Raw genomic sequence first — 27,821 nt, forward strand, 5'->3', positions numbered from 1 at the left:
ACGAGTGCTCAGTGCTCTGGTCCAGTCAAATGGCAAACTTTCCCCTGCAACTTTCACTTCGGGAACACAGAGTCAGGGAATAGAAAAAGCAAAAGCAGTCACCGGAGGCGGAATTTTTCCGCTCTATTTGCGCAGCACAGTGACTGCCAAAAATCCACTGCAGGAAGAAATGAGACTAGAAGAGATTGGCGAAGACTTCAGAATACCTTGTAGTAAAAATCTTTTGACTGTGCTTGTATGTATTTTCCAAAAAAAAAACGTTGCCAAAACAAACAAAATAAAACAAAAATAATTATTTGACAATTACGGCAGGTTACTCCTAATTTAAAATGTGTTTTTAAATGCAAAATATTATATCGAACAAATCTTAAAATTTTTTTTTCTGTAGAACATGCAACGCTTGAAAAATAATATTTGTACGAAATGTTTAACCAACAAGAAATTATTGAGTTAAAATTATTATTATTATTAATGTACTATTCAATAAATATTTAAAATGTTTAAAAGTTAATTTTTTAAACAGCTTTCAAAACACAAAAGAAGTTATATATAAACATAAATCTAATGCAAGGTTATTTCGAATCAGCAGTAAAAATATCTGATTTACAATTTTTAAAAGATCAGTTCCCTGACTACAACATACCCTTGAACTGACCGTTTAATGGGCTCCTAAAAAAATAGAACGAAAAACCAACAATGAGCTGCCATTTGCCATTTTCCAGGGCCATTCTCGAGAGCGTCTTGGCAGCGATGGGCGCGTGACAGGCGGGGGGCGTGGCAAATGATGCGTGAATAAATCAGCTTGAGTTGCAGGCACATGTAAGTAATGTGTTCTTGGCCAGACACGAGCCCATCCCTAAACTTCCGTGGGAATGTGTTCGAGGAAATGACACAAGTGAAAATATTTCAAACACTTTGGCCCGAAGTGAGCAAGGAACTTTCCCCGAGTGTGATTGTGTGGGTATGCGCCATCGATTGAATTGTCTTTACGCTTTGGTGAGCGGCTTACACGACTTAGCCAGAGCTCTGATTGTGGGTGTGAGCGTCTTATTTACTCACACACCCCCGCTTTCTCCGCCCACATTGTCCCAAGCCTTTACTTTCGCTTGCCTGCACTTTCTCCTAATCAAGTGCCCTCTTCCGCAGAGTGCATAAAAAACTTAAAAATAGTTCGAAGGTCAAGCTCTGCTTTAGTTTGAATAGGCAGAATACATCAGCTTAACTTTAGTAATATATTATAATATTAAATTTCCATTTACATTTCTGGGGAAACTAGACCTTAAATAAAATATTTTGGTTTGATTTTATGAACTAAAATACTTTATAAAACAACGCACATAACACAAATTATTATGTTGGCTTATAAAGTTACAAAAATCGTAGACCGTTAATTATATTTTTACAATATTTAAAGGGCATATTAAGCAAACTTTTTTAATAAAACACGAAAGTGTATTTACCACCCAAGAATACATTTCACCTTCTTGATTTGCGACCCATATCAGATCGTGTAACCATATTAATCTCCCACTCCTTATTCCGATGCCCTACACAGATTTCTTTGGTCGATTTGCACATTTGATAATTTCTGACTGCAAATCCAAATCAATTTGCTGGCCATCAACGCCCATGAGGTTGAGGTTGCAAGGTCTGACCTGGAAAGGCTTTTAGCCCAACATTTGCCTTTTCCTACGCCCTCCGCACAATTTCCTCCCAATTTCCCACACCCATCCTGTGGATCCTTGACTGTGCTGATTATTTTATGCCTGGACGAACGGTCAGACGGTGTCATGTTGTTGTCGGCCCCTTGGATTTTTTGATAAATTTTCCATATCGTTAGCAGCAGCAGCTGATGAGGAACGAGGGGCAGCAAGGACCCTTTTGGGGTCCGTTTTAAAGGGTGTTTCTCCCCGTTTGACTTGCTCTTTTTCGTTCTGGCTGCTCAATTTGTTGTAATACAATATTTTGGCCATTAGGAGCCAGAAGTTGGAAACAGGCAAATGGCCACTGACTTTGTTTGCTGCTCCATGTTTGCGCTTCTCTGTTCCTGTCTGCTCTTTTTCTGGGGCTCTGTACACTTGCTCACACTTTGAACCTTCGCACATGCCGCAAGTGGTGGGTATAAAACTAAGAGAGCTGGGGACCAAGATATCGGGTTCAAAAAATAAAGGGGAAAAGCATTTCGATTGACTTGGGATTTTCGATATTTTAAAGGAAATCAATATGGAAGTACTTACTATTACTATTAAACCTTCTTTTGGTTCAAAAATTCAACAGTGCCAACAAATATTATATGTGAATGAGTCTAAAGTCTTACTTTATTTTTATTGAAATATTTTATTTAATAATATTAATGATTATTTAGTGTCAAAACTTTTCAGCTTCTGAAATTTCTTCCTTTAACCCTTTGGATAAGTATAACTGGTAGCTTTTTTCTTTATTTGCTTATTGATTTTTATTAATTAAAATATATTTTATAAAGCTAAACAGTTCTGTTTAAATGAACAGTTTTTATTTTATGTATTTTGTTTAGTGTGCAAGACATGAATTTTGGAATATTTAGAGTATCCAATGGCTGACCCTTAACCTTGGTGATTCATCCAGTTTATTTAGGCATAGTCCTGGTTTGACCCAACCGTAATCCGACCATGTTGAGGAATTATGCCTCGAACATTTTCGGGCCTGGCCTCACACGTCTCCATCTTCGGATTTCTTTCCTTTTTTTGACCCTCTAACTCCCACTCGTTGACTGCTTAATGGAACGTGAAGTCTGCATGATTAATAGGCGTCAGTCGGTCGTTCGTCTGAGCCTCCTTAGACATCAATGCTAAGTCCTACCGAGGCCCGAATATACACTTTTTTGTGCTTTCTCTTCGCTCTAATGATTTCAATAAAGCTACAAAAAAGCCCAAGTCAACTCACGGACTTTTATATTGTTTCAATTTGCTTAGGGGCGTTTTCTGACCGGATCGGACCAAATTGAACCGAACTGAACCGAAAAACTGGGTCCCAAACTGTTTGTCTTGTCCTATGACATTGTCTGCTTCTTGGCCCTCTTTTGTTGGCCTTTAGAAATTTCTTTTAATTGAAATGTGAAAATTTCCCTAAAACCTATCAAGTTTCAAATAAAAATCCATATTACCAAATAAAATAGAACAAAGAAATTCATTTTTAAGAATTTGTGGACTTTGTCAATGTAGAAAGAAATTTTATCACATTCAATTGAATTTTTAAATATATTGATAATCAGCAACCCAATTCATAATAATAATTTTGTAAAAGTTGCTATAGTATTTCAGTTTAATTTTACAAAAACTCAATTAATTTACGGAATTTATCAAATAAGAATAAACCGTCATACACATCCAAATAAATGCCATTACTAAACTATTCAACCAATTTTATATACATAAATAATGCTTATGTAATTTGTACACCAAACTCATTTTATGAAATTTGTTCCATCAAATTGCTGTCACCAAAAGTGCCATGATATATGTACGAATGTTTTGGATTACAGTTGATGAACATTTGCGCTATCCTTATGATTTATTTGTGTTTGAGGCACCTTTGCAACCTGCTGCTTATGTCAACGACAATAAATAAAAGTAGAAAAAAAACAACAAAAGCAAAGAAAGAAAATAGAAACAATTGAGGAGCTTCCATCAATTGGGCAAATGCAGAGATAAACTTCAACAAAAGCTTAGTGGCTCAAAATGTTTTTGTCTGGCAAACACAGGACATTGATACGGATGTGTGTGTGTTTTCTATCTATTGCAACCATCTGTGTGTGCGTGTGTGAATAATCAAAACAAATACAAAGCAGGGAAAAAAACACTCACCCACACACAGATTCAGTTGCTTTGGCCATTGTGGCGACACAGTTTTATTTAAACAAAAGCCTACTTGAGCTTATGCTCAGTTTGCCAGCAACAATTTAATGGCAATGTATGGATGAGGGGATGTGGGAAAATAAGTACACAGTCGGGATGTTGGTGTGTACACATGTAGCCCGTAATGGCCACATATGCATCATCTGCTGGGTAGTTTTTGGCTGGAGAAGTATTCTGTGAAAATGAGCAAGGAAAATATATTTCATCTAATATATAAATCTTTTTGAATCCTGGATTTGATCTCAAATGATCCCTACAAAAATAGATTGTCGCAAATAAAACGAATTTTTAGTAAGAATTACAAATTCAAAAAATATAGCATACTTATATGGGTAATTTTCTAACATCGCGATGCATCGTTAATACTGCCCTCAATATAAAATATTACAAATTTGTAAATAAAAATTGTTAGAAAAATAAATATTTAATAATAACAACAATATTCTAGCTCAGCAAACCTGTTTATTTTGATATTTTTTTTAAAATAATTAATATTGTTTGCAGCCCATCATACATGACATACTTTGAACCTCAAATCAAAATAAAATTCACATCGATTACTATGAAATATATAAAATAGAGAATGGGAGCGGTTGTACAATTAAGTGAAAGCGAAAGAGGGTGATACCCACAGCATTTTATTTGATTATTTTGACCCCTGTCGATTTTTTCTCTCTTCTTTGTGAAGTAAGTCAAGGGAAATTTGCACTGTGGGCCGGATTTGATTAATGGGAAATTGTGTTGTCGGCTAATGAGAGGGGAAGGCGATATAGATATACGTACGTGTATATTTCCACATTTAAATGTAAGTAGAGAAGAAAAGCAAAGGCAGGTGAAGCCGTTTTATTTGTGCTTAGGCATTATTTTTGCCGAAATTCAATGAGAACGAGCTGAATTTCCAATGAAATTTTAACGAATTTCATATTTACAGTTAGCCCGGGGTGGGCGGGCATTTTGGGGGACGCTGTCAGAAGCAATCAGGCTGCAGGCGCTGCTCGGCAATATCAAAGAGCGTATTAACATGCAAAGCAGGGCCCACAACCAGAGTCAAAGTCAGAGCGCAAAAAATGAAAACTGTGGGTGTGGGTTGCGAAAAAAAAAAAAAAAAACAGACTGGAAAATAAAGAGACGCGAACTTGACTTGCCACAGAAGGCGCAACAAAATTGAAAACCATTAGGATTAATGTTTAGTTGAAAGATTTGCGCGTTAAGCCATTTTTACATGGCTGCCTTCGGCTGCCTCCAATTGCTAATGTAGTTTATGTGTAGGACTGGGTGCTCGTGGGGCCTTTGGACTGGAGGCCTGGATATCGGCATGGCTCTTCGGTTCCTTCGGCTTTGAGGGAGTCGGAGTAGGAGTATCCCTAACGCTAACTGACGTTGGCTTCTGCTGCGGATGCTGTTACTGCTGTTAGGCTTAAGGCGAGACGCACAAACGACATGTAAAATGTGACATTTTAATGTATGCAAATGAGACGTTGAATTAAGCCAACGCACCCACACAGGCGAGGCGAGGAGACAGGATAACAGTGGGCTATAGGGAGGGCCAAAGGACCTGCAGATCCCCGCTGGTGTGCAAACATTGGCTCCATATCCGTTTCCGCTGCTCAGCATTCCCCATCTCCTCCGCTCGAGCTCTGCCTTTTGTGATATGATTTGAAAATAATGAAAAGACAGTTACAGTCTTCAAGCACAGTTTTGGCCACCCTGCTTTTTGTCGCCACCCATATTAGTAACCCCCTCACGTTCCAGCCCTAGCGGAAATGTCAACTTAACTGGCTCGAACCCCAAAAAAACGACACAAAAGCCAACACCAACAATGATTGCAAATATTTTAGATTAACAAAATGTGAAACAAAAAATACCCTGTGAATGCAGTGTACCATAAAAAGCATATATTAATAAATACAAAAATAATAGATTTTAAGAAAACAAATAACAGTTTATATGAATGTATGTAAGCCAAATGCAATTTCCTATTAAATTAAACAAAATCATTTATTAAAAGCTTCTTCTTAACACAACAATATAGGTCAAACTATCTAGAAAACACAATACAAAATAATATTAAAATATAAGCTACCAAACTTAGCTTCTATAAACATTTTCGTTACCAAAACAAACAAAAATACCAACGTAGCCACTAATAGCAGGCCAAAAGTGGGCTTCTTGCCCAATTTATTAATTTCTATTCCGTCTGCGTCCCCCAATTTGTCCATCGGTCCTTTGGTTTTTGGCCATTAGAACTGTTCGATTGTTTTGCTCTTTAGCCTTCAATTTGTTGATTGTTTTTCTTGGGATTTTCCCAGGAACTCGTTTTGAGGGGGCTGGATTTTAGTCCACAGAAACCATGCTCTAAAATGTTTGATAATAAAATGCGTAAACTTTTTGTTTGGCTACAGATTTTCAGAGAAATTGTTAGAAAACATTTAAAATATTTGTTACTTCACTTGAAAGTACTTTGAAAATGCGTGGAATTATTTGTTGGCAAGAAAAAAGTTGTTGTTTTTAGAACTTTGGTTTTTCAAAGGATCCGTTAAAGAGGTGTCTAAATGCATGTTACTCTTGAAAATAATAAATTTAGGTACACCAACATTTTTTATAGAGCTAATTTAGTGTGTTTTTATATTATCTGCTGAAAGGATTTTGGTATTGCTTTAGCTTATTAAAAACTAACAAACTTTTAATTATTTATACTCGTTTCTCATCTACCACAGACTATCATTACAAGCCGAAATATTTCTTTTAGTTAACCACAAGGGTAAACTTGTATAATTAGATCCCCAATTTAAATTAATGCTTGACTATGCCGAACTAAGGCACACATTTCCCATTAATGTTTGAACATACCCCTGATGCAAATATTTGTAAATAAATAAAACTGAAAAAAGAGTCCCGCAACCCTTGCATTAATTATGAGCCATTTAAAATGTGCCCAAAAGAGCCTTTTATATATGTTATTATGGGAGAGAGATTTATAACTCACCGATTAGGACTAGTATCACATGTAGGATATACCAGATCTGCAAACTCGTGGCCGCCGTCCTTCCTGTGGCCGATTTCCTCGCACCCGGAGCCTGTTGCTCCACCCTCAGCTGTTGGTGGCATTGGTGGTGCTCGGTTTTATGGTGGTGCGGCAGCTGGTGCTGGGTAAAGGGATCCCGGGCACACATCTTTGCCTCCGTTAAATGCCCCAAATGTGCCACGCCCACACGCACTAATGTCTTTATTAATTTCGGTGTGAAAATTTCACTTATTTCATTTGGACATTAAGTTGTTGTTCTGGGGGTTCCCCGTTTTAGTGCTGCCTCTGCTCTGTGCGGTAATAAAATCTTGGCTATTAATCACTTTTAATCGCGACGCGAACGAAAACAACGGAAAAGTTAAAGGCAAAAACTATTAAAGGACCTGCTGCCCCCCATTTGCTTTTTCCATCACATGGAGCGGCATTGCAGTCAAGTTAAAGACATAAATTTTCAAGCATTTTGGGCAAAGATTAATTACACAGCAGCCTTTTCTCGGTTCCGATGCGGGAAAAGCGTGGAAAAGCAGAAAAGCGAAGGAAAGTCCTTGCCACATAAATTCCAAATCTAGTACCCGCTCGCTCTTTAACCCTTTGCTTGATTTAGAGCGTCAGGAAAACGCTTGCCAGGCAATTGAGTTGGTGAATTAAACTCCAAGTGGCAGAATAAGTTAAATGTTAAAGGTCCAATATTCTTTTTAAATTTGTTTTTTTTGTACCCTTGCCGAAAAACTGATATGATTTAAAGAATTAATCAGGATTTTCTGTCAACCACACGCCTTCATCTTCCAATTCTACTATAAAAAGTCACTAAAAAATTGATAAATTTAAAAATGTGTATCGCACAAATAATGTCCATATTCATATATTGGTTTATTGCTGTTTATCCCATTTCCTATAGAAGTTTAGAATTGAGGCCGAAGCATAGAGAAGTACTCATATATCGAGATGGCAAAGTTATGGCCTCTGATGAGTGCATTATTTCAAAATTTATTGCCAATTTGGTTATTTATTTCAAAGTTATTATTATTATTAATGAAAGCAATTAAGGTGAGGGAAAATTGGACTGATAATACATGGATAAGGTAACGTACCAGAGCAATGCATAAAACGTATGTATAATAATGTATCACACTATATAAACTATATATTTTAAAATAATATTCAAAGATCGAACAAGTAAGAAACTTATTTATTAGATACAAAAGCGCAAATCATTTGTTTTTATACAAAGGACTCTCGGAAACTCCACTCACATAATATCTAAGTATTAACAAAAGTGAAGCGTTTATTTTTAAAGCTTATTTTGTTACATCCTTTAATTTGTCGTAAAAAATCGACCGTGCACGTGTCTTTTACATTTCGCTATTGTTGGACATTATTTATGGGCATTCGTAAATCTAGTGACAACACCGCCAATTAACAAATATTTATAAATATTTAAAAATATAAATAAACTGTCATAACCTGACAGCTAACAATAATATTCCATTTTTCCGCTCTTGTGCCATTTTTTTTTATTTAAAACCAACAATGGCTGGATAAACACAAATAAATAGCTAACAAGTCAGGTGCAGATGTGGAATCAAGCAACAACACCAGAAGCTGTTATTATAATTACAGCAACAATAAAATCGCGTACACCCGCAAAACCTACAACAATGGCAAATGGAGCGCCTAAAAATATGCAGCACGAAATAAATGGCCAAGACCAAGCCTTATATACAGGACACTATATCTACTCCAACCCGCCCAAGCAACATAATTAGCCTAAATTGAAGCAGGAGCCAGAAAGGGAGACGGTGGAAGCGGCGAGACAAGAAAAAATGACAAAATATAATTAAAGATTAAAATGTTCTCTTGCTAAAAGTGGAATTTATGATGGCAAATTTTCAAGTTGGAATTTTCAAGCGGAGCTCGGAAAAGTCAAGCTGTGTTCCGAATCTAATAATCTCTAGATAAATATGTTACTTTATTAACTATTAAGCTAAAGTATTTCAATGAAATTTCTTACGACTTATTTTAAGATGAAACTGAATTTAAGATTATGCACCGCCATAAACTCAGGAAAGGAAAATATTTTATGTTATATTTATACATAAAACTGTAATATTTATAATATATTATTATTATAAAGCAGCTGGATATCAAATTTTAGTATAACTTTGAAGTATTTTTATTTAATATACCAAACATTCTTTAAGTAAAGTATACATTTTCAGAAATATATATTCCCAAAAGTTTTCAATTAGTGATGATAACCCGAATTTAATTTTTTATTTTTAGGGTCCTTTTTGGAGAACTATAAAAACTAACTATAAAAAACTGATGATGTAAAAGTTTAGCCCTTGCTTTTACTAGGATTTACTTTTCGTTTACCCCCTTTTCCTGTTGTTTCGACTATTTTTAATTTTGGTTGGTTTTGGGGTTGTCGGATGATTACATCTTGTGTTCCACTTTTCGCGCTTTAATTAACCGCAACCGCAACAGTTTTCTCAGTTTTCCCCAGCAACAACAACAAATGCTTGACAAATGTTTTCGGCACGCAACAAATGCGGCATTTCAAGCGTAAGGCTCAAAGATTTTCCATTTTCACTGCATGCACTGCCACGGATTTGCCTTGAATACGTTTCTGTTATTATTGCTGCCACACTTGCACTTTTTCGTTTTTTATTTTTGTAGTATTACGGGTATTTTCCTCCTTATTTTTTTTGTAAACACGATATTACTTTTAGTGGCCACTCGCACACACTCAAACACAAACACACAGTGATGGGCGAGTGTGCGTGTTGTTCGTTTGACTCAGTTTTCAGTTTCGGTTTTCGTGGGGCTCTTTCAAAAAAGAGGGGTTTGAACTAACGCGCGCGACAAAAACGACGTGCGTTCGCCTCAAAGTTGAAATTGTGACTAAAAAAAACTCGAGTTCGCAGTGCCTAGTAGAGAAGTGGCGCCATCACACGGCCAACGCGCGAAGCTTCCATAGTGGAACGTCCATGGCTGAGAGAAAGGGAAAGAGTGAAAGCTCGGAGTGCAAGGCTTTGCTCTCTCGCTTTCTCCCTCCCCCTTGTTTGTTTCATTGCCAAACGTTCCTGACCAACAGCAGAACTTTCCTATAAATATGCAGAATGTAGGCGGGCTAAAACTAGGGACATCTGTTAGAAGTACATGATATAACAGAACATTTTTATTCCAAAACAAACAACTAAAATATGAAAGGGACTTAAAAAATGTAAATTTTATTTAAAACTAATTCTTAACTTTCATCTTACTGTTTGAGCAATCAGCATCAAGAGAGAGAAGGCTAGTTAACTTCAGAGGAAATTTTACTTGCCAGCTCTCTGTTATCTTATAACATTTATAACTTGACAAGCAATATTTAAAATACTGGGATTTTTTATTAACATCTGTTAAAGTTCTGTAAACCAACAACATGTAAGGAATGTACATAAGTGATTACAAGCAACAGAAAAATGGCACCGCCGGGATAGGTAGGCCTGGGAGTGTTTCCTGCGCTTTTCTTAGGGGGTCCCAGGGTCGTGGCGGGTGTGGGGGAGCGGGGCGCAACTTTTGGGGGGTCTCATGTTGGGGGCCGAGTTCGGAAAACTGAGAAATTGGGGAAAAACCGGTAAAGTTCAGTTTGACGGTCTGGCAGCACTGTATTTTGCACATGGGTAACACACGCGACGGGAAAACTGGTGTATTCGATCACTTTCCACGAAAAACTGATCGCGGCGACCTGCCCCCACCCCCGGCTCCAATCGACGTCACTTTTTTCTCGCGGAAAATGCGGCGGAACGGAGAATTTCGCGACACACAGATTTCAGGTCCAGGCAGTATGACCACCTTTGGGTTTAACGCAAATATAGGCACGTTCTGCCGTTTCGCAAGGCGTTACGGGACTTTCTGCGTTTTCTCTAAGGTGGTCATACAGTTTTGGCGCCGTTGTTCCAACTTTTTAAGTGACAATACTTGCGTTTTTTATATAATGGACCTTTTCAGGCTTAAATTCTTTGCCATGCCGCACCTGCGGAGGTGGAAAAGCACCTCCCACAGGTGGATGATCCGCTCCGGCCAAGCGGGATCTCTAAAAACTTGGACGGCGTAAATCGTTTAAAGGATCACGGCAGTAATATTTTGTGCTCACTAAAATATCTTAAGCAATCAAAACAAAATAAAAATTAAAATTAATAAAACAAAATGAAATTAAATACCTTGAATCGATCAGCTGCAGTAAGCGCCACATTTAATAATTTTTATGAGCATTGAACAAATATTGTTTCATTAAATTATTAAAAGTTAATATAAAAAAAGGAAAACTTTAATATCAGGCGAAAAATTGTGAATTACTAATATTCAGCTCAACTTCTTTACCTATTGTCATTACTCACAAAAAGTTTTGACCAACAAAAGTTTCAAGGCTAGCGAATAAATTGAAAAAAATTCCACATTATTTCATGGTGCTCAATTAAACGACATTAAACGAAGAATGAAATAAAATTGTACATACAAATAAATATATACAAATTTATGTATGAGTACAAATGAGTGTGGATGCGAAAATCAAATATAAATGGCGCTTTGCTTAATGAAATAAAATGTAAATTTAACTGTCACTGTAAACCACTTAAAAATAAATATGAAAAATTATCACAATATTTAATGAACCAACAGACCAGAAAGCCAAACTCAAACTGATGACGTCAGAATGAAAGGATAGGGGCGGAAGGGTTTTTAAAATTATCCCTGATATATGACTTTATCTATGCGATGCACACAACTGCGCGAGGGTAACGGGTTAAATGAGTGACTTTTGTTTGGGCAACAGCAATGCCAACGAACAAAAATGGAATTCAAATTGAAAATGAAAGATAATGCAAATAATTGCATTTGTGCGCATTAATTGGGTTAAAGTTTCGTTTTGCAAATTTAAATAGGGGTTAAAGTGAAACAAAACTACAAGCCTTTTCAAGGTTCCAGTCTGGTTTTTTTTACCAACTCATATCCTTCCCTTAAGTTTTTAGTTCTCTGCCCTTTCATATGTAAGCAATGACCATGATGTGGTTCCAAGTAACACTGAGAAAATAAATAAAGAACAACAATTTCAGGTAAATATTAAAATGGGAAAAATAGATTTAAATTAAAAATGTTCTTCAGGCCGAAGGACTTCAGTTTCCAGTGCCATTTCCCTTTCTATTACTTTTAATATTATATACTAGTTTTAATTTGATAAAATAAATAAAATAAAAATGTTCCTAATTGCTCAAATAAAAAAAAGTTATTTCGACGAAGCAATGTTTTGAAAACCTCACTCCTTCTTTATGTGGAAAGTCTCTCCTTGGGTGAGTGGTATTTCACTTCATTCCTATGCCGGGTTAAAATCGTTGCAGTACTTGAAATTTTTAAGCTCATGTGGTACTCAACTGGAGCCTGACCTATGAAAGTGCTAAAGGATTAGGAAGGGGCCAGAAAGAGGATATATATACCCTTTTAGTGTGCTTAGCTAATGGTTAAGTGTGGCTTAGGTAGTTTTTATGAGATTCCCTTTCAACCAGAAACATTTGTGGCTGGCATATCAAAATTCTAGCTTAACTAATAAAAACACTAAGAGTAAAAAGGATTTAAAAGTTTTATTAACTAAAGCACTTTAAATAATTGGGTTATTTTCAAATGAAAATTATTAAATTGCTAGACTTTACTGGAGCAACTGCTTCAAACTCAAAAATCCGGGTCTGAGTTAAAAATCAAACATTTTATAACATGTATATAGAAAATCTTTAGAAGATACTTTAAAAATACTGCAATTTGTATTTTGTATAAGTAGTTATAAATATATATTTGAATAAGCCTTAAGTAGTCACAGATTGTAAAAAACTTTTCGTCTAAATAAAGTTTTTTAATGTGATAATGTGTTAATGTCAATTCTTCTATATTTTATATTGTTGTTACCCATATCGATGGCCGTCAAAGTAGCTCGCCTTCCAGTAAAATCATACCCCAGCGAAATGCGAACTTTCTCTGCCATAACTTTACCCGCAGCTGTCATAAAAAAATACGCGAAAAGGAATATTTTTCGGCCTGGCCCAAAGGGAGTGGATATGGGAGTAGGGGTAGGGGTAGGGTTAAGGGCACACACATAAATTAATACGAAATACACTTAAACAAGAGCAGCAAAGAAACACAAGGGAAAAAAAAAGCGAAAAACTTTTGTTCCCATTGATTTATTGCGTTAATATTTCTGCTTTAATGCATCAAATAAATTAAATTGTCTTACGCACCTTTCAACAGTCGAAGAAGGAAAAACTTTGATGCCACTTTGAGAGGCAGGGGGCGTGTCTAACAGAGCATTATTTCCAGCGAGAAAAGAGCGAGCAGCAAATGCATAACTTCGATTTCGTAAAAACAAATAAATATTCATAAAAAATTATTCTTCTCTCTCCCTCCCACATTCAGCTGTCTCTTTCTTCTCCCCACAAAAAAAGCACTTTGCGGATCTTCAGTCGCTGCCGCTGTTTTGCATACTGAAGGAAAAAGTATGGGAAAAGGCGTTTGAATTATAAATATTCATTTATGCTAAGCAAGGTGTTCGTGGGCAGGGGCGATTGGGGGCGGGAATTTCTCCAGGTGTATGCGGGGGCGTTGCCTTCGTCACGCCTGTTGCCTCCACCATGCCACTCGCTTTTTTTGGCTGCTCCTTTCGCTTCTGTTTCTGTCTTGGCCTCCTTACCAACAGGTCGTATGATTGATTTAATTACGGTGTAAGGCGTGTTTTTGTAAGCCATCGAAGCATTCTGCTTTTTCCTAGGGACTCTTTTTATGGATTATGTACTGTACCTTAACAAATACCAATAATGAACTCATTTTTATATTTTTATCAATACTTTTATAAGGAATATCATTTTTTTTTTATTACTGATTATTAAATTAATAAAAACAGGAATTTTTCTTAATTAACTTTAAATTCGAAGCCTTCATTAGACATATGGATTAAAAAAATGTACTTTGATGACTTATATTTTACAAGTTTTTATTTGTCTAAAAATATAAGCTACTTATTTATTAGAAATTTAAAAAAACTACGAATCGACAACACTCAATTTATAAATAATTCATAATAACAAAGGAAAATTATAAAGTAATAAAGAGATGCTTAAGCAAAATTCAAGCAAACATGAAATATGAGTTACACAATGTTAATATGCAAATTTTTGCCAAAATTGTTTTGCTCCAAGATGTTTTGCCTGGCTATATCCAAAAATACCACTTCGTTAATTAGGGACTTTTTCATCTTTTTGTAGCTATTTTCAGACATGCGTTGGTTGAACTTCAGCATTAGGGTACTTTCTTGTGTATCGCTTGTCTCCACTTTAATATCTAGGTAGGTCATTAAACTCGCCGCTTCCCCTTCCTTTTGCAAACGGATTGCTTATCGCTGAACAACCAAATGTTTGCAATTTATGGTTTCAGCTCTTTGTTGTTGCCTTCACCAATGTGCCAGTGTTGTTAATGCCGAATGAAAAGCTCAGCTAAGCGCCAACGCCCGCATCTACACATAATTTCCGTTTTCCTTTGTGGCGCCCACAGCATCGGATGGGCGAAACGGGGCGTGGCTAAAGGGAAACAAACAAGCGGCAGTCGTACTTCATGTAATCAACATTTTAATTGCGGAAACGGAACTCGCACACAACCATACAACGTGACGTATGTGGAGTATCTGTTACACATTACGCATACGCAATGTATGCTTTACTCCGTTTTGGTTTGCCGGTTTTTTGTTTTTTGCTATGAAGTCCAGCAGAAAAAAACATTTCTCTGTTTGCCACGTTTTTATTGGCCACTCTCTCTACCCATCTCAAATCTAGTTTGGCTTCCTTCCTCGCTGGAATTCATTACATCAAATATAAAGAAAGTTTTAGGCAATTTGCCAGAAATCCCAGGGAAAGAGAAAGGCAGTGCGAGGGCAGCTAAAAACCATTTCCCAAAAAAATACTATATACCCACTCAAATGCTGCAGCTGCAGCATAGCTGCATGCAGGTATCCCAAATCTACTTAGTTGATGGCGGTCGCTGGAGGGGGAAAAGGGTAGAAGGTGGAAAAAGCGGGTGGCGAGGTGGCTAGGTAAACGTAAACGAATTTGCGAATATTCAGCAGCCGTGGCAGCAACATCAAACTAAACTAAGTGTTGCAAAAAAAGTGTCGCAGCTGTGCTACTCAGTAAAATGATTTAAAACTCTTAGCTAATTACTTCCAAATCAAAAGAAAAATACAAACAATTTCCATTAAATTCATAAACATAAAATTATATTAATTTGTAGGAAAATATTTAAATATTAGAAAAATTTTTGTATGGTTAATTGCACTTAAGAACTGCAGGCTTAATTTTGGCTAAAAACTTGGGTAATAAATATATCTGGAGTACTTTTCCTCTCTACTTCCTACTCAATTACACCCGTCTGTCGAAAGCGGCTGACAACTTGCTACCCCTTTCTTTATAGAGAGACGATATCCTTACGACCTTTCCCCCTCGCCTTGCAACTTCTAGCCATCTCACTTTCGCTACCACTTGCCTTAGAGATGGCAAGCCAGTTTGCCGAAACACTTGAGCGACAATGGCAGGCGCCACAGCTCGGGGCTAAGCAATGCAGGCAAAAGCCCAAAAGCCTCGAACCTCGATCCCCGCGGGTCCTTCAGCCAGGACTCCCTGCCTCGCCTCCCCCGCGCCAGATTCGACTATTTTTTATGGCTGCATCAACAGCAGCAGCGGCAGCGGCAACAGACATGATAAATTCTCTTTAGTATGCGGCATACATGAGTGATGATATTAACCAACAACAGGCAGCTTCTCCGCGGGTGAAAGGGGGTAAAAAGTTAGTCAGCCAAAAAGGGAGAATCGGTTGAATCTGGGTTTCTTCCCCGTCTATTTTTTCCGGAGCAGGTCAATGTTTAGGGCCGCAAAGAGGTGATGGCAAACTGTCTATAGAAGGGGTTTGGATTGATGGTTGCAGTGAGAAGTAGAGTTTTTAAGTGGTAAAAAGGGAGAGTCAAAGGGGATAAATATGATCTTGATTGAATCATTAAGAATTTTGTTTGATTTTCCTTACCTTTATTTTGTTATTCTGTTACCTATCATTTAAAAATCAAACCAACACTTTCGTTTTCGTTGCGTCAACGTTATTGCTTTCTTCAATTATTTATTTTAAAGTTTTTTCTTTGATTTTCGTTGTTTAATTACTTTTCCCACCATGAGTTTTACTTTTCGGACCTCATCGGAAGTATCGGGTGGTACAGCAGCCTCCACAGATTCCGAGTCAAGAAATAGGAGCTCGTCTGTCTCGATTTATTACCAACCAATGATAAGGAAAAAGAATGAGGAAAATTCAGGACCAAAGGCCGTCAGCAAAAAGTCGCCCAAGAAAGAGGTAACATCTTCAAAGAAAGCTACCAAAGTGGCTAAAACTTCTGGGAAAAGTCCGCGGAAAATGTGGCAAGCTCGAGACACATTTAATACAATCCCGAAGTGGGAAAAGTCCAGGGCATCCTCTAGAGAACCATCACGGAGATGGAGCCAAAAATTCTCTTTCCGTGATCGTCTCTCTAGGAGTTCTCTCTTCGACTCTCCTTCGGATCAGACGAGCTTGATGACTATGGCGTCGCAAGCATCGATTTTATCTAGAGTATCCACAATTTCGCGTAGATCAAGATCGCCGAGAAAGAGAAGCAATCAGCCATCATTAAATAAGCCAGGATTTTGGGGTCGCCATCGCATACATCTTCTTAAAGCTGTGAAGCCAAAGGTCGAAGAAGTAGTAGATAAAGTACTTGATAAAAGTCCAGATACATCAGAAACGGAAAGGATACAAATAAAATACATCAAATCAAGTGATACAACTTCAATACGAATAAACACCATATCGGATTCTGATTCAAAGAGAGTCTTAACTAGTCTCATATCAGATTATGAATCCGACAGAGAGTCTTCGGCGTCTGAACTAGACATTCGAGTTGAGAAACAGGAAGACCGTGAACAAGTTAAAAGAATTAATTTTCTGAATTTATTTGGTCGCCTACCCGATATAAACATGATTTCGCCGACATCAAGTAAGGATATTGTAGATATACCCGAGGAAGAAAAAATAGTTGTAGCAGCCGTGGATAAAAGGACCTATAGACCAAGTAAATCGGAAACTTCAATGGACTTTGAAAAGGAAAATGAGAACACTGAAAATTTATATACACAAACAGTAACTTCAGAGATCAGTTCCGAAGCTGCGGTCGAAATCGATGACGAAATCGAATCGGAGGAAGCGCCAGACGAAGCTGAAGTCGAGGACATTCGTGAATTTTTATTAAGTATCCGACCCAGGGCCACGATTTTTGATCAAATTATTTCGGGAAGGGATTCTGAACTCCATTTGGCCAACAAGAATATGGTTAAGCAATTCCTTGCGGGTTTAATGAACGATGTGGTGCAGTATGCTGAAAATACTTCAGTTCGAATGGGGCGATTGTTGGACAAGGAGAAAATGCTGGAGGAGCTGCATCAACTGTCCGACGACTACCAATACGAAATGCATCGCAATCAGGCCCTGGAGAAGATCACCACGGAGTACTATGTTTGGCGCAAAGAGATTGCCTCTGTGAGCAAACCGAAGCATATCGATGTAATCAATAGCGAAAGGTTTATGTCGGCTCTGGTGGAATTGGATGATCGATTGTACCAAAAGCAGAACATTAAGAAGACGAGTTCCAAGCAAATCTGTGATTTAAAGGAGCAGCTGTCAGTTGCCCGCAACCAGGATGCTCAGAAAATAAGGCATTTGGAAGAGAAAATCAGGGAATCTCTTTGCAAGGAAGGCTGGGATCACTTAAACATCGTCGTCGACGAAATTCTCCAAAATATGAGCAATGTTCGTGACGATATATCCCATTTGCGAGAGGAATTGTTCTCCGTTCAGCACCGATTGCAGGCCATCAAAAATGTAAAAATTATGTTATATTTATTTTTCTTATTTCAAAAAGCCTCTTTTCACCATTTAGAAATCACAAAAAATGGAAAATCTGGGCAATGGTCTGCACGTTAATGAATATATTTCCAATCAAGCCCACAATCAATCGCTGGGAATAAAGGTTGGAGGTAAATATAATACGTTTCCATTTAAAACTGGTTTACTAATTTTATCGAGCGTATGCTAACAGTAGGTTTCTAAACTGCCAGATTAAATACATTTCCTTAGTTTTAAGCTAACTTTTATCTTACCATAAAGACGAGAAAAAGTATCTTAGTTGTTTTTAATATTCTAATTTTTCTCACCCAAAGAGAAAGACTTGGAGCTGAGGCGACTGCGTGATCGCACGACTTACGCCATTCATGCGATGACCCATTGGACGAACAAGAAAATGATGAACGAGGAGCTGCTGGAGAACATGAAGTCCAAGCTGCAAACGCAGGAGGAGCGGAAGAAGGACCTCAGGGATCGCCTTCATGTTGAAATGGTGCGGCACAAGGAACTGAAAAGACAGGATAAAAAACTGAGAACTGCCGGCTGTCTGATGCACTATCCGGACATGTTGCGCGATTACGATGCCACCGTGAAGTTTCTGAAAACCAAGCGAAAGGTGGTAAGACAGCTCCGTTTGGAACACAAACGCCTGGAACAGAGGAATTTGGAGATGGATAACAATATCCGCTTAACTTCGGTACTCAGGACTAAACTGAGCTTTGTCTCAGGCTCGTTTGGACCGAACAGCAAGAAGTTTGTCTGAGTGCGAAGTTAAGCTTTTGAATATCAGAAAGTTAAAAAAAAGTTTTTATATAGAGATGTGATACAAAAATGTTTACCTTTCAAATCCGTTTTAGTAAATATATTAAAAGGTTTTAATGTAAATATATGGATTTTATAGTGCCTGAGATCCAAGTTATATACGCTATGGTCTATAGCGAAACCTTTTGGAATTCATGTCAAATTCATATAAACTGTAATTATTTATAAGAAAAATATACAATGCTACTCTTACCTTATTTAGATTGTTATAAATATATTTGAGGCGGCTTTAATTTCCAAGGAATTTCACTTCCAGTGACTGTCAGAGACACTCGTGTAAAACCACTCTTCCCTCCCAAGCTTCGAAAACCACGCCGCGGGATATTCTTGCTGCCATCGTAAATACTTTTGCTAATAAGTATACTAGCTTTAAATTTAAGATTTATATTAATTATATATTTGTTTAATATTATTTTGCTTCCCTGAAAAATATATTTTTAGGAATACAAATATAAAACAATTTATACTGTTATAATCTCCAACATTTAATTGTGTAAAACTAACGACTGAATGTGGCTTTTAGAAGGCACAGCCTTTTTTTCTACACTTATCGTTTTTAATAAGTTTTACAAAATAGTCCAAGTTAATAACTAGAGGTACAAAATGTGTTATAGAGCACTGTTTAATACGTATGCAAGGAAAAGTCATGTTTTGCATCTTTTGGCAGCTGCCATATATCTTAGTTCCATGGCCCTAAAACAAGACTACGAAGCCATTGGATACATAGTCGGCACACGGGCATATATCTATAGGTAGGGAGTATATTAGTCAGTGGTGAATTGGAGGAGCACCCAAGGATGAGCCGAGCTAAATGCAGATGAGATCGGGGGTCAGGGAAAGTCAAGGGGACGATGAAGGGGGCAGGGGTTTTGGGCGGCAGAAAGAGGAATACCTAGAGTCTGTCCAGGCCATGTCCGTGTCTGGTTTGGCCTGCTCCTTGGTATGCACATTTCATGTTGCACTTAAAAACAAAAAACGAACAGGTGAGCGCAGGTATGTTCGTGGCAAGGTTGTCGATTGGGGGCGAGTGGTTCAGGGGGGTTGCAACACACACAAACATGTGGCGAAAACTAATAGCAAAAAAGAGGAAGCAGCAGCAGTAGCAGTAGCAGCATCCAGCAAAAACCGAACCAAAACGAACCGAGTTGGGTTAATGGCAAAGGTGCTGATGCTGCTGCTCCAGCTGAATTTGCAGCACCCTTTGGCCCCGAACTAAGCAGCCCTTGCCCACTTTTTTTTGTTTTTGTGACCAACATTAGAGGGAACACAGGTGCATGTTTGCACTGGAACAAAAAAGGCTACGTAATATGGATAATCTATGTTTGTAAGTACTGTTAATATTATTATTTTAAATTTTGTTTATATTTTAGATAAGTTAGTCAAAAAATCAATGCTTGTATTCTTTCTGACGGAGATGAATGAAATTGTTACATCATTAAAATCAATTGATAGTTAAACCAAAAGTTAGTATAATTTTTTATCAGTGTATAGATTTTGTATGGGTTCCCTTATGTGTGTTTTTAGCACGCATGTTTCAAGCGCTTATCGCCATCGTCGCATCGTCGGCTGCTGTTAAAAGAGGTTAGAAAAGTAGAATTTTTTTTAGATGGAAAATGTGTGGGCTAAAGATTTAAAGGGACTTGCCCAGGCAAGGAGGGATAGTTAAAAAAAGGATATTACGAGATTCTTGGCAAGCTAGATGAAATTCCGTTAGCTAAATTCGATTTTGCACTTGAGCCGCTTGCAGACCAGCTAATGCAGAGGAGCGACCTTCTGCCAACCTACTTTACCACCTCGGCAAAACCAACTTTGGCCATGTGGATGCTGAGGAAAAAATGTTAAAAACTAAAGCTGATGCGCTTAGTCAAATGGTTGAAAAACAAGGCGGCAGATTAAGGCCTTCGTATATCAATTAAATTAATTGAAAGTGGAATTAAAAAAACATCAATTTTTAAATGGTTAGTAAAAAAAGTAGAGGCGCTAAGGACTATGCAATAATGATAGAATATTAATATACATTAATCGAAATAATAACTCAAAAACTACTCTTTTTAACGAAAAATGGAACAGAATATTAATGTTTATAAATTGCAATATACAATATGAATAAATTTTACAGAAATGTAGCAACAGAAATAAAATAAAGAGTTAATTTCAAAATAAATCGGTTTATTTTTTAAAAAAATTTTCAGAATTAAGTGAAAGATTTTTAACTTGTTTGTCAAACTTTTTGAGAGCCCCTCTGCCAGAAGTCTCTACCCTGGACGACGGCACACTTCTCCACACTGAAAGCAATTCGGCAGCACACTCACACTTTGACAGACAGACACACAAATGCATTTAGGGCGGACATATGCAATGCACGTCGGAATTTGCATCTTCAATCTGCAATTTGGTCGAACGGAAGGCGAGGCTAAATATAAATGGCTCAGCATCTATAAGCCAATTTCCGTTGCGCTATATCCGCTGCCAACGCATCCGCCTCCGCAATTGCTGCCTTGGATTATATTATAATGCCGCTGTTTCGGCAAATGTCACTACCAATTAACGTAGCTTGTTATTTTTGGAGCTGCACAGCATTTCCCTTCACCAAATGTCAGATGATTATGCTGTTATATTGCATATATCTGTATAAAGTCAAGGAAAATGGTTACAGTTCGTGCAAAGCTTTCATCGTTATTAAAAAGAAACTGTATAAACAAATCAGTTTGTACATGGTCAAGTTTAAAAAGTACATACCATTCATCACGTAAATATTTTATATTTTTACTAGTTGAATAAAAATAATAAAAAATAAAATAAAAACTGTTAAATGAGGCTATACAAAATGCAATATAATGTTCAATCAGAATACCATTCATTAATTTCTAAAGTGTAACACAGAATTACATTGTCTAGCAATATGAGAAACTTTAATGAGGTAAAACGAATATTTCCCTTTTTAAAAGACGCTCTTGAATAATAAGGACAATATTTTATGCGCCCTGACTTACATAAAGATTTAACGCTCTGGCCATATACCTTTGCCACTCAATGTCTGCCGCAAATTTGATTAAGCTGCTCTGCGATTTATGCTTGGAAATTATTTATAAATAAATCTAGCTAACTATTCGCCTGCAGCGCGCGGTGGGTTCGTCAGCGAAAAAAAAAGACCGTCAGGCCCTTCCTGTTGACTAACACGCCCCCTTCGCCCCTCGCATGGTGCATGCCACTTAAAGCGTGCCGCACAAAACTCTCACACACACACATCAGAACATTTTGAGTAATAAACTCATTTCATATGCTGACTGCTTTTTCATTTCAAAACTTTTTTTTTGCGCTATTCCACTCTTTTGGTTTTCCTGTTGTTTGCCTCTTGTTAGCGGGAAAAGGATATAGGGGCAACTGCTAGCAGGGTCAAATGATATACGAGTATGAGTTGTGTTCCTTTTTTCCTACTCCAGTTCGAAACCCTTTTTTTCAGCTGTTGTTCCTTGGCTTTGGCTGGAGAGTTTCTGGAGTTTCGGTTGTTGTTTCGGTTCGCTTGTAAGTTGCCGGGGAAATATTAAATATGCATACGCTAAATGCAGTCGACTGCGGCATCCGTGACTGCAACTGCTCCCGTTCTTGTTATTGTTGCTGTTTATGTTGCTTTTTATACGGGGTAATAGGCAGGCATTGAGGGTACATTATTTTTAACGAGGATCATATTTAAAATATACTTTTCTTTTACCACATCTGTATAATAAAACTAGTTTTAGGCTTAGAGAAAACACTTATAGCAATGTCGTTAACATATTCATAACCATATATTTAAGTCTTGGTCATATTAAATATATAATAAAAACATAGAAAAAATATATATTAATTTTTCACTGTGGAAAATACGAATAATAATGCAATTTTTTAATTAAATAATAATGCAATACCTTCATTATCCAATGAAAAAATCTTTTTCCTACACAAAAATTACATACTTTTTAAATCACTTCAGAGCTCTATATTTATTAATCAGAACAAAATAACTTCTACCCCTGCATTACAGTTTTAAAATGGAGTCACCTTATGTCGAAATTTTAAATAACAGCGTATTTTCCAACACTAACTGTTCCCAGGACTGTGCTAAATGTTGGTACAACTGGCTGTCAGAATGCCTGACATCGCTGTAATGCGGCCGTTCCCGCATTCGTCCTTTGGCACCTTCGCCCTCAAATGCTCACTTCATCCCACCTGCCCTTTTGCTACTATATCGTACTAAACACAGCTGAGTGACATTTTAATAAAGTGCTCACTTGTTCAATTAAATGCCTGAGGCTTAGGGAACAAAAAATAGCTGAATCGTAAAAAACTAAAGTGCAAAAACAGACAAACAGTCAGTCAGTGTGTCAGGCGGACCACGTGGCGTATACGTAATATTAAAACTGCATTCTCCCGATGTCTTTTGTCTGTCATTCGATTGTGTTTAGAGCTAACAAGAGATGGATGCATGGATGAATGGCTAGAATGATGGGTCGATGGATAGACGGATGGTTGGTTATGTAAGTGCATTAGCTTCTGGGTGATGGAGCAATGACATTCCTCGGGTCATGACACATCTGCTAACGCTAAACTCGGTTGGGTGCTGTGCAATTACTTGGCTAAATACAAATAAGGATCTTAGCAGGTGACATTCGTCAACAACTAAACGTTGAGTGGTTTATGGTTAGGAAAAGCGCATAACTATCGCTTATAAATATGGGTTTACATATAATAATTATTCGAGTTGGAATAGTATTTGACTGTTGAACAGGTGACATTACAAGTACTAGTTTTGAGCATAATCTAATACAATATTTCATAGTTTAATTTTTGCAATACAAATTTCAGCATATATGTACATTTAAAAAAATTAATTTATTATAACCCCTTAAAATCGGTTTGCAAATATAACTGAATCTTAAACGTTCAATGGTACAACCTACAAAAATATATCCTCAAGCCATGCTTATCTCTGTCAGCCATGCTTATTATTTAATTTATTACCTTTTTATTGGATTTTGATGTGGTTGGACTTCCCTAAGTTGATTTGGAACAACAAGCCAGAACTGGTAAAAATCGACAGCAGCAGAATAAAACTCAATTAGAGAAAATACGATTTTGGAGGCAAGAAAAATATGTTTTGTTTTGGGCGAGGGACCATGCCTTAAGTGCAAAAGTTGCTGTTATAACTGAAAAGTTAAACTGCTAGTGAAATGCAAAAACTTATATTTCCGTCCACTCCAACAACTGTCAACATTTTCCATCAAGTCGGGAAAAAGAAACCAAACGAGAGCATCAACTATGAAAATTGGCACATCAAGGGCTTTAAGCGACAATCGTTTATCTACGGCCCAGGTTGGATCGGATCCCGGATATACCAGGATATATAGATGTGCATGCATTAGCCAGGCGACACGATGCGACAAGTGAAGCGAATCGCATTACAAGCCAAATAAATTTTACGCCAGTGAGCGAAAAGTGCAGATGCTCCACGTTCAGAACTTCAAGTAGTTCAGATATGTAAGACCGCATCGATCAAGGGAAACTTATAAATAGGAGTGAGTATTTGCTAATACACATATTGAAATTACTTTAAGATAAAATGTACGACTAGAACCAATGAAACAAACAAAAAATCTAATCGTTTGACTTAAACATACCACAACTATTACTTAAAGCTAAACAGTTAAGCATTTCGCCTATCAATGTATTAAGAATTATCATCTGCAAAAGAAATTGCTTACAAATTTGTTGTTAAATATTTAATTATTAAAGCATTACTCATGACTCCCTTAGAATTTTAAATGTTCTAAATATATTACCGCTCATTCTATGACACATTTTAAGGTTTCTTCCTTACAACTTTACTTTCATTGTGGGCAAAATAAAATTAATTGCACACACTAATTCTGCTGGTAATTTTATGGCGCAGCAATGAAAAACTAAGTCGAAACATAATAAGACTGAAGGCCGAAATATACAGCCAACGGGGGGTGAAATTTACGGAGAAAGCAAATTGGGAGGCGCATATTCTAATCACCCGAGTCACGCAAATGTCAATGCTGCTGTCAAAGTGTCAATGAAATGTTCAATGGAAATAAAATGCGCAAATAATAGGCGAACCAAGGCGAAAAGCAAAAGGCAGTTGCAAGAGGTTAGAGAGAGACGGAGCGAAAGAGAAAGGTGGCGGAAAAGTGGGCAGGATGAGCTGAAGAAAGTTGCAAAAAGCGCAAGAAACTTTGTCAGTTTTGTGCTGCTTTCCCTCGGTTCTTGGTTATTGAAAATATGGCTTATATGAAAATGCCGCGGAAAAATACTCTGTTTCTTCTTTTGCCTCTTCCATTCTACGGTTTCACTTCCATTGCGCATTCTTCTCATTTCTATTTGCAAGTCCTCTAAAAGAGTATTAAACTTATTGAAATAATATCAAAGCAGACTTGTGTGAATGTATTTCATTTTTAAAAGATAATAAAAATAGTTACCTTGACCTCAAGCCAAAATAATTATTTGGCTTGCTCGTCTAAAACAGGTTAAAGCCATCTTCTAAATACTAGATTTCCTAAAATTTTTAAGCTTACAAAATTGATACTATTAACTCCGCATTAAACAAATCAGATTAATATATCTTTTTTGAGTTATTTACAAAATAGTTACGTAGTGATTAATGCTACAAGAAACATTTTGAAGGCCCAGAATACAAATTTGAGATTTGGAAAAATATTTTATAAAATAGATATAATGGAAGGGTATTAAAAGCTTCGATCCCCAAACGAAATTTTCTTTTATAGTTCTTTCTAGTATTTGTTTTATTAATAAGGCGCCAGGGCGAATTCCCTTCGCGGCTGTGTGTGCGTGCGGAAGTGGTCTAGCATGCCTCACTTTATTTCTATTCCTCACTCCTTCCTTCCGCCACCTCCCCCGCTTCTCTTCACCCCTTGTCAGCGCCCTCAATTATATTTTCAGGCTTTAAGGCTTAGGCCATAGGCCTCCACTAGTTAGAGGCAACAAAAATTAATAGAGCAAAAAAATGGCAACTCATTTTTACTACCACCACGGAATAGGAAGTCCCATCGTTGGGGAGTTGGCAAGAATGGCTGCGGAATTGGAGTGGCCTTATATCGACGGGACGGATTAAGTCTTTTCTGGATGTGTTTTGAAATACGCTACGTAAAATGAGAAAACTAAATTGCAGTCAAAATAATTTCCTAGAATAATAAATACTAAGGCGGATTTACCCAAGCATAAAATAAACTTTGATTTGTAATTATTGCTTAAAATTGTATAAGTAATAAGAACAAATTAATTTACTTATTTTAAAATAATAGAAAACTAAGTTGTCTTATTTTATTATTGAGATCCTTCTTTCTATAACATCATATATTATCAATACGATTTATTTTTAACCAACATTCAATAACTCTTAAAAAATGACTTGTAAAATATTTTCAAAAGTAATTTTGATTCTTAACACTTAAAAAGTTATAAAAACTGCTTTCGTTAATGCAGAAGTCTAAAGTTCTGCCTTCCGAAACTTATACCAAAAGGTATCTGCTCGATATCTTCTGCTTGAGTGGATTGAGGCAAACAACAGCTTAAAATTGAACATCATCTGCGAAGCCCCCTTCACAACTCTATCAATAGCGTTACCCATTGAATTCATCGACTCCCGGCCAATGCTAATTGCTCGAAAGTCTTTCATCGAGGACGATTACTACTCGGGCTAATGGCTGGCAGTGTTCCTTCTCATTTTCCTGCATGTCCTGCACCCACAGGCAGTGGATTGTGAGGATAGACCAAACTATGAAAATTTGCCACAATTTGTGTGTGCAACCGACTCTGAATCAGACCTCACAAAATTTGACGCCTGATCAATAATATTGACTGAGCTGGGGAAACTCTCTCAAACGCACGGACAAGCCAAGGGACAAATGATGGGAAGGTGGGAAAATTTAAATGCATTTGAGGCACGAGAGGGTATGATGATGCAATTAAAGCAATACAACAATCTGGTTGGGGAAATGCAACTGAGGACTTACCAAAATATGCACATCAAGAAGTTATCTTGATTTAAATTTATAAGTATGAACATTTTAAAAATAATTCATGAAAATAATCTAATTTATGATCGATTTTAAAAAGAATATAAATTATTAAATACGTATCATTATTTTTGTTTATTCTTAGCAAAAACAATACAAATTAAAAATTAATTAATTACAAAAAAATTAAATAAGTGCTTTAATATGAATTTATAATATTTTTCACAATCAAAATAGAAATCAGTCTATGGAACAAAAGGAATTAAAATCAACTGTAATACTATAGTTTGCCCAAAAGTAAAATTGCTAAATTAAAATTTATTTATGTAAAATTATTTAAATTCAGAATATAAAATAAGTTTTTACCATGATAAATTATGATGCTCCTAAATAAAATTGTTTTTTTCAGTGCATGCAGTGAGACTTAACTGGTGAATGGGTGAATGACTGAGTCTGGGATTCGGCTCGGAATCGGAATCGGTTGACTGCATTCATCGGTGGAACATTTTGGGGGCGAAATCTATATTCCATGCACACGTAGCAAATTGCAAACGGACGTAAATACATCAATTGCAATTGGGGAGCAGTCGGTGGTCTAAGTGTGCGCTCCCCCTTGGCCATTCCCGGGTGACAAACAGCTCAATAAACCTCGGCAAACAAATTTAATATGCGTGGACAGTGAGTTGACAACTTCTGACAACTCGGCCAGGGTTCCCAGCTGCACCTGTGTGCGCGCAGCATCAATTGTAATTAATTGGCCATGTCTGGCAGTCAAAATTAACACATGGTCATCAACGTATTTTCAGCAATTTTCAGCAATTTCCAGACTGCTTTCATCACTCCGATATTGGCATTATTACTTCACTTTGCAAGTGGGTACATGAATCCCTTTTCGACAATCTTTGGCCCTTAATTATTGACTTACTAAGATGAGAGGCTTAAATTGTTTGATTATTATTTTGGTCAGCAAAATACATTTATACGCACCTGTATGTATGTATTCGCAAATAATACAATCATTAGAATAACAAATTAACCGAATTTTGTAAA

At 36.9% G+C, this 27,821-nt stretch overlaps 2 protein-coding genes across 5 annotated transcripts in view; one reads left to right on the forward strand and one right to left on the reverse strand.

Moving 5' to 3' along the window:
- The window catches only part of LOC108047312, a 37,647-nt gene extending 27,849 nt beyond the window's left edge, over positions 1-9,798 (reverse strand). The window contains exons 1-2 of one of the 4 annotated variants that reach the window (XM_044460119.1): positions 9,359-9,798; positions 6,880-7,208 (exon numbers count right to left, since the gene is read on the reverse strand). In XM_044460119.1, coding sequence (XP_044316054.1) covers positions 6,880-7,066 — 187 coding nt within the window. In that variant the 5' untranslated portion in view covers positions 7,067-7,208; positions 9,359-9,798. Of the gene's footprint in view, positions 1-6,879; positions 7,452-9,283 lie in introns of those variants that run through there. The other 3 variants (XM_044460121.1, XM_044460120.1, XM_044460122.1) reach the window with 3 other exon arrangements.
- Positions 9,799-16,078: 6,280 nt separating this feature from the next.
- On the forward strand, positions 16,079-18,728 carry LOC108044063. The gene is made up of 3 exons (XM_017122917.2): positions 16,079-17,892; positions 17,951-18,047; positions 18,231-18,728. Exons 1-3 carry the CDS (start codon positions 16,156-16,158, stop codon positions 18,674-18,676), a joined length of 2,280 nt encoding a protein of 759 aa, XP_016978406.2. The 5' UTR covers positions 16,079-16,155; the 3' UTR covers positions 18,677-18,728.
- Positions 18,729-27,821: the final 9,093 nt, after the last annotated feature.

Source organism: Drosophila rhopaloa, unplaced genomic scaffold, assembly GCF_018152115.1.
Source record: "Drosophila rhopaloa isolate 14029-0021.01 unplaced genomic scaffold, ASM1815211v1 contig_2, whole genome shotgun sequence".
Lineage (NCBI taxonomy): Eukaryota > Metazoa > Arthropoda > Insecta > Diptera > Drosophilidae > Drosophila > Drosophila rhopaloa.

Coding starts and splice junctions, on each gene's coding strand:
- LOC108044063 (XM_017122917.2), top strand. CDS start 16,156: ATGAGTTTTACTTTTCGGACCTCATCGGAAGTATCGGGTGGTACAGCA. Junction 17,893..17,950: donor GATTGCAGGCCATCAAAAAT/GTAAAAATTATG, acceptor TTCACCATTTAG/AAATCACAAAAAATGGAAAA. Junction 18,048..18,230: donor GCTGGGAATAAAGGTTGGAG/GTAAATATAATA, acceptor TCTCACCCAAAG/AGAAAGACTTGGAGCTGAGG.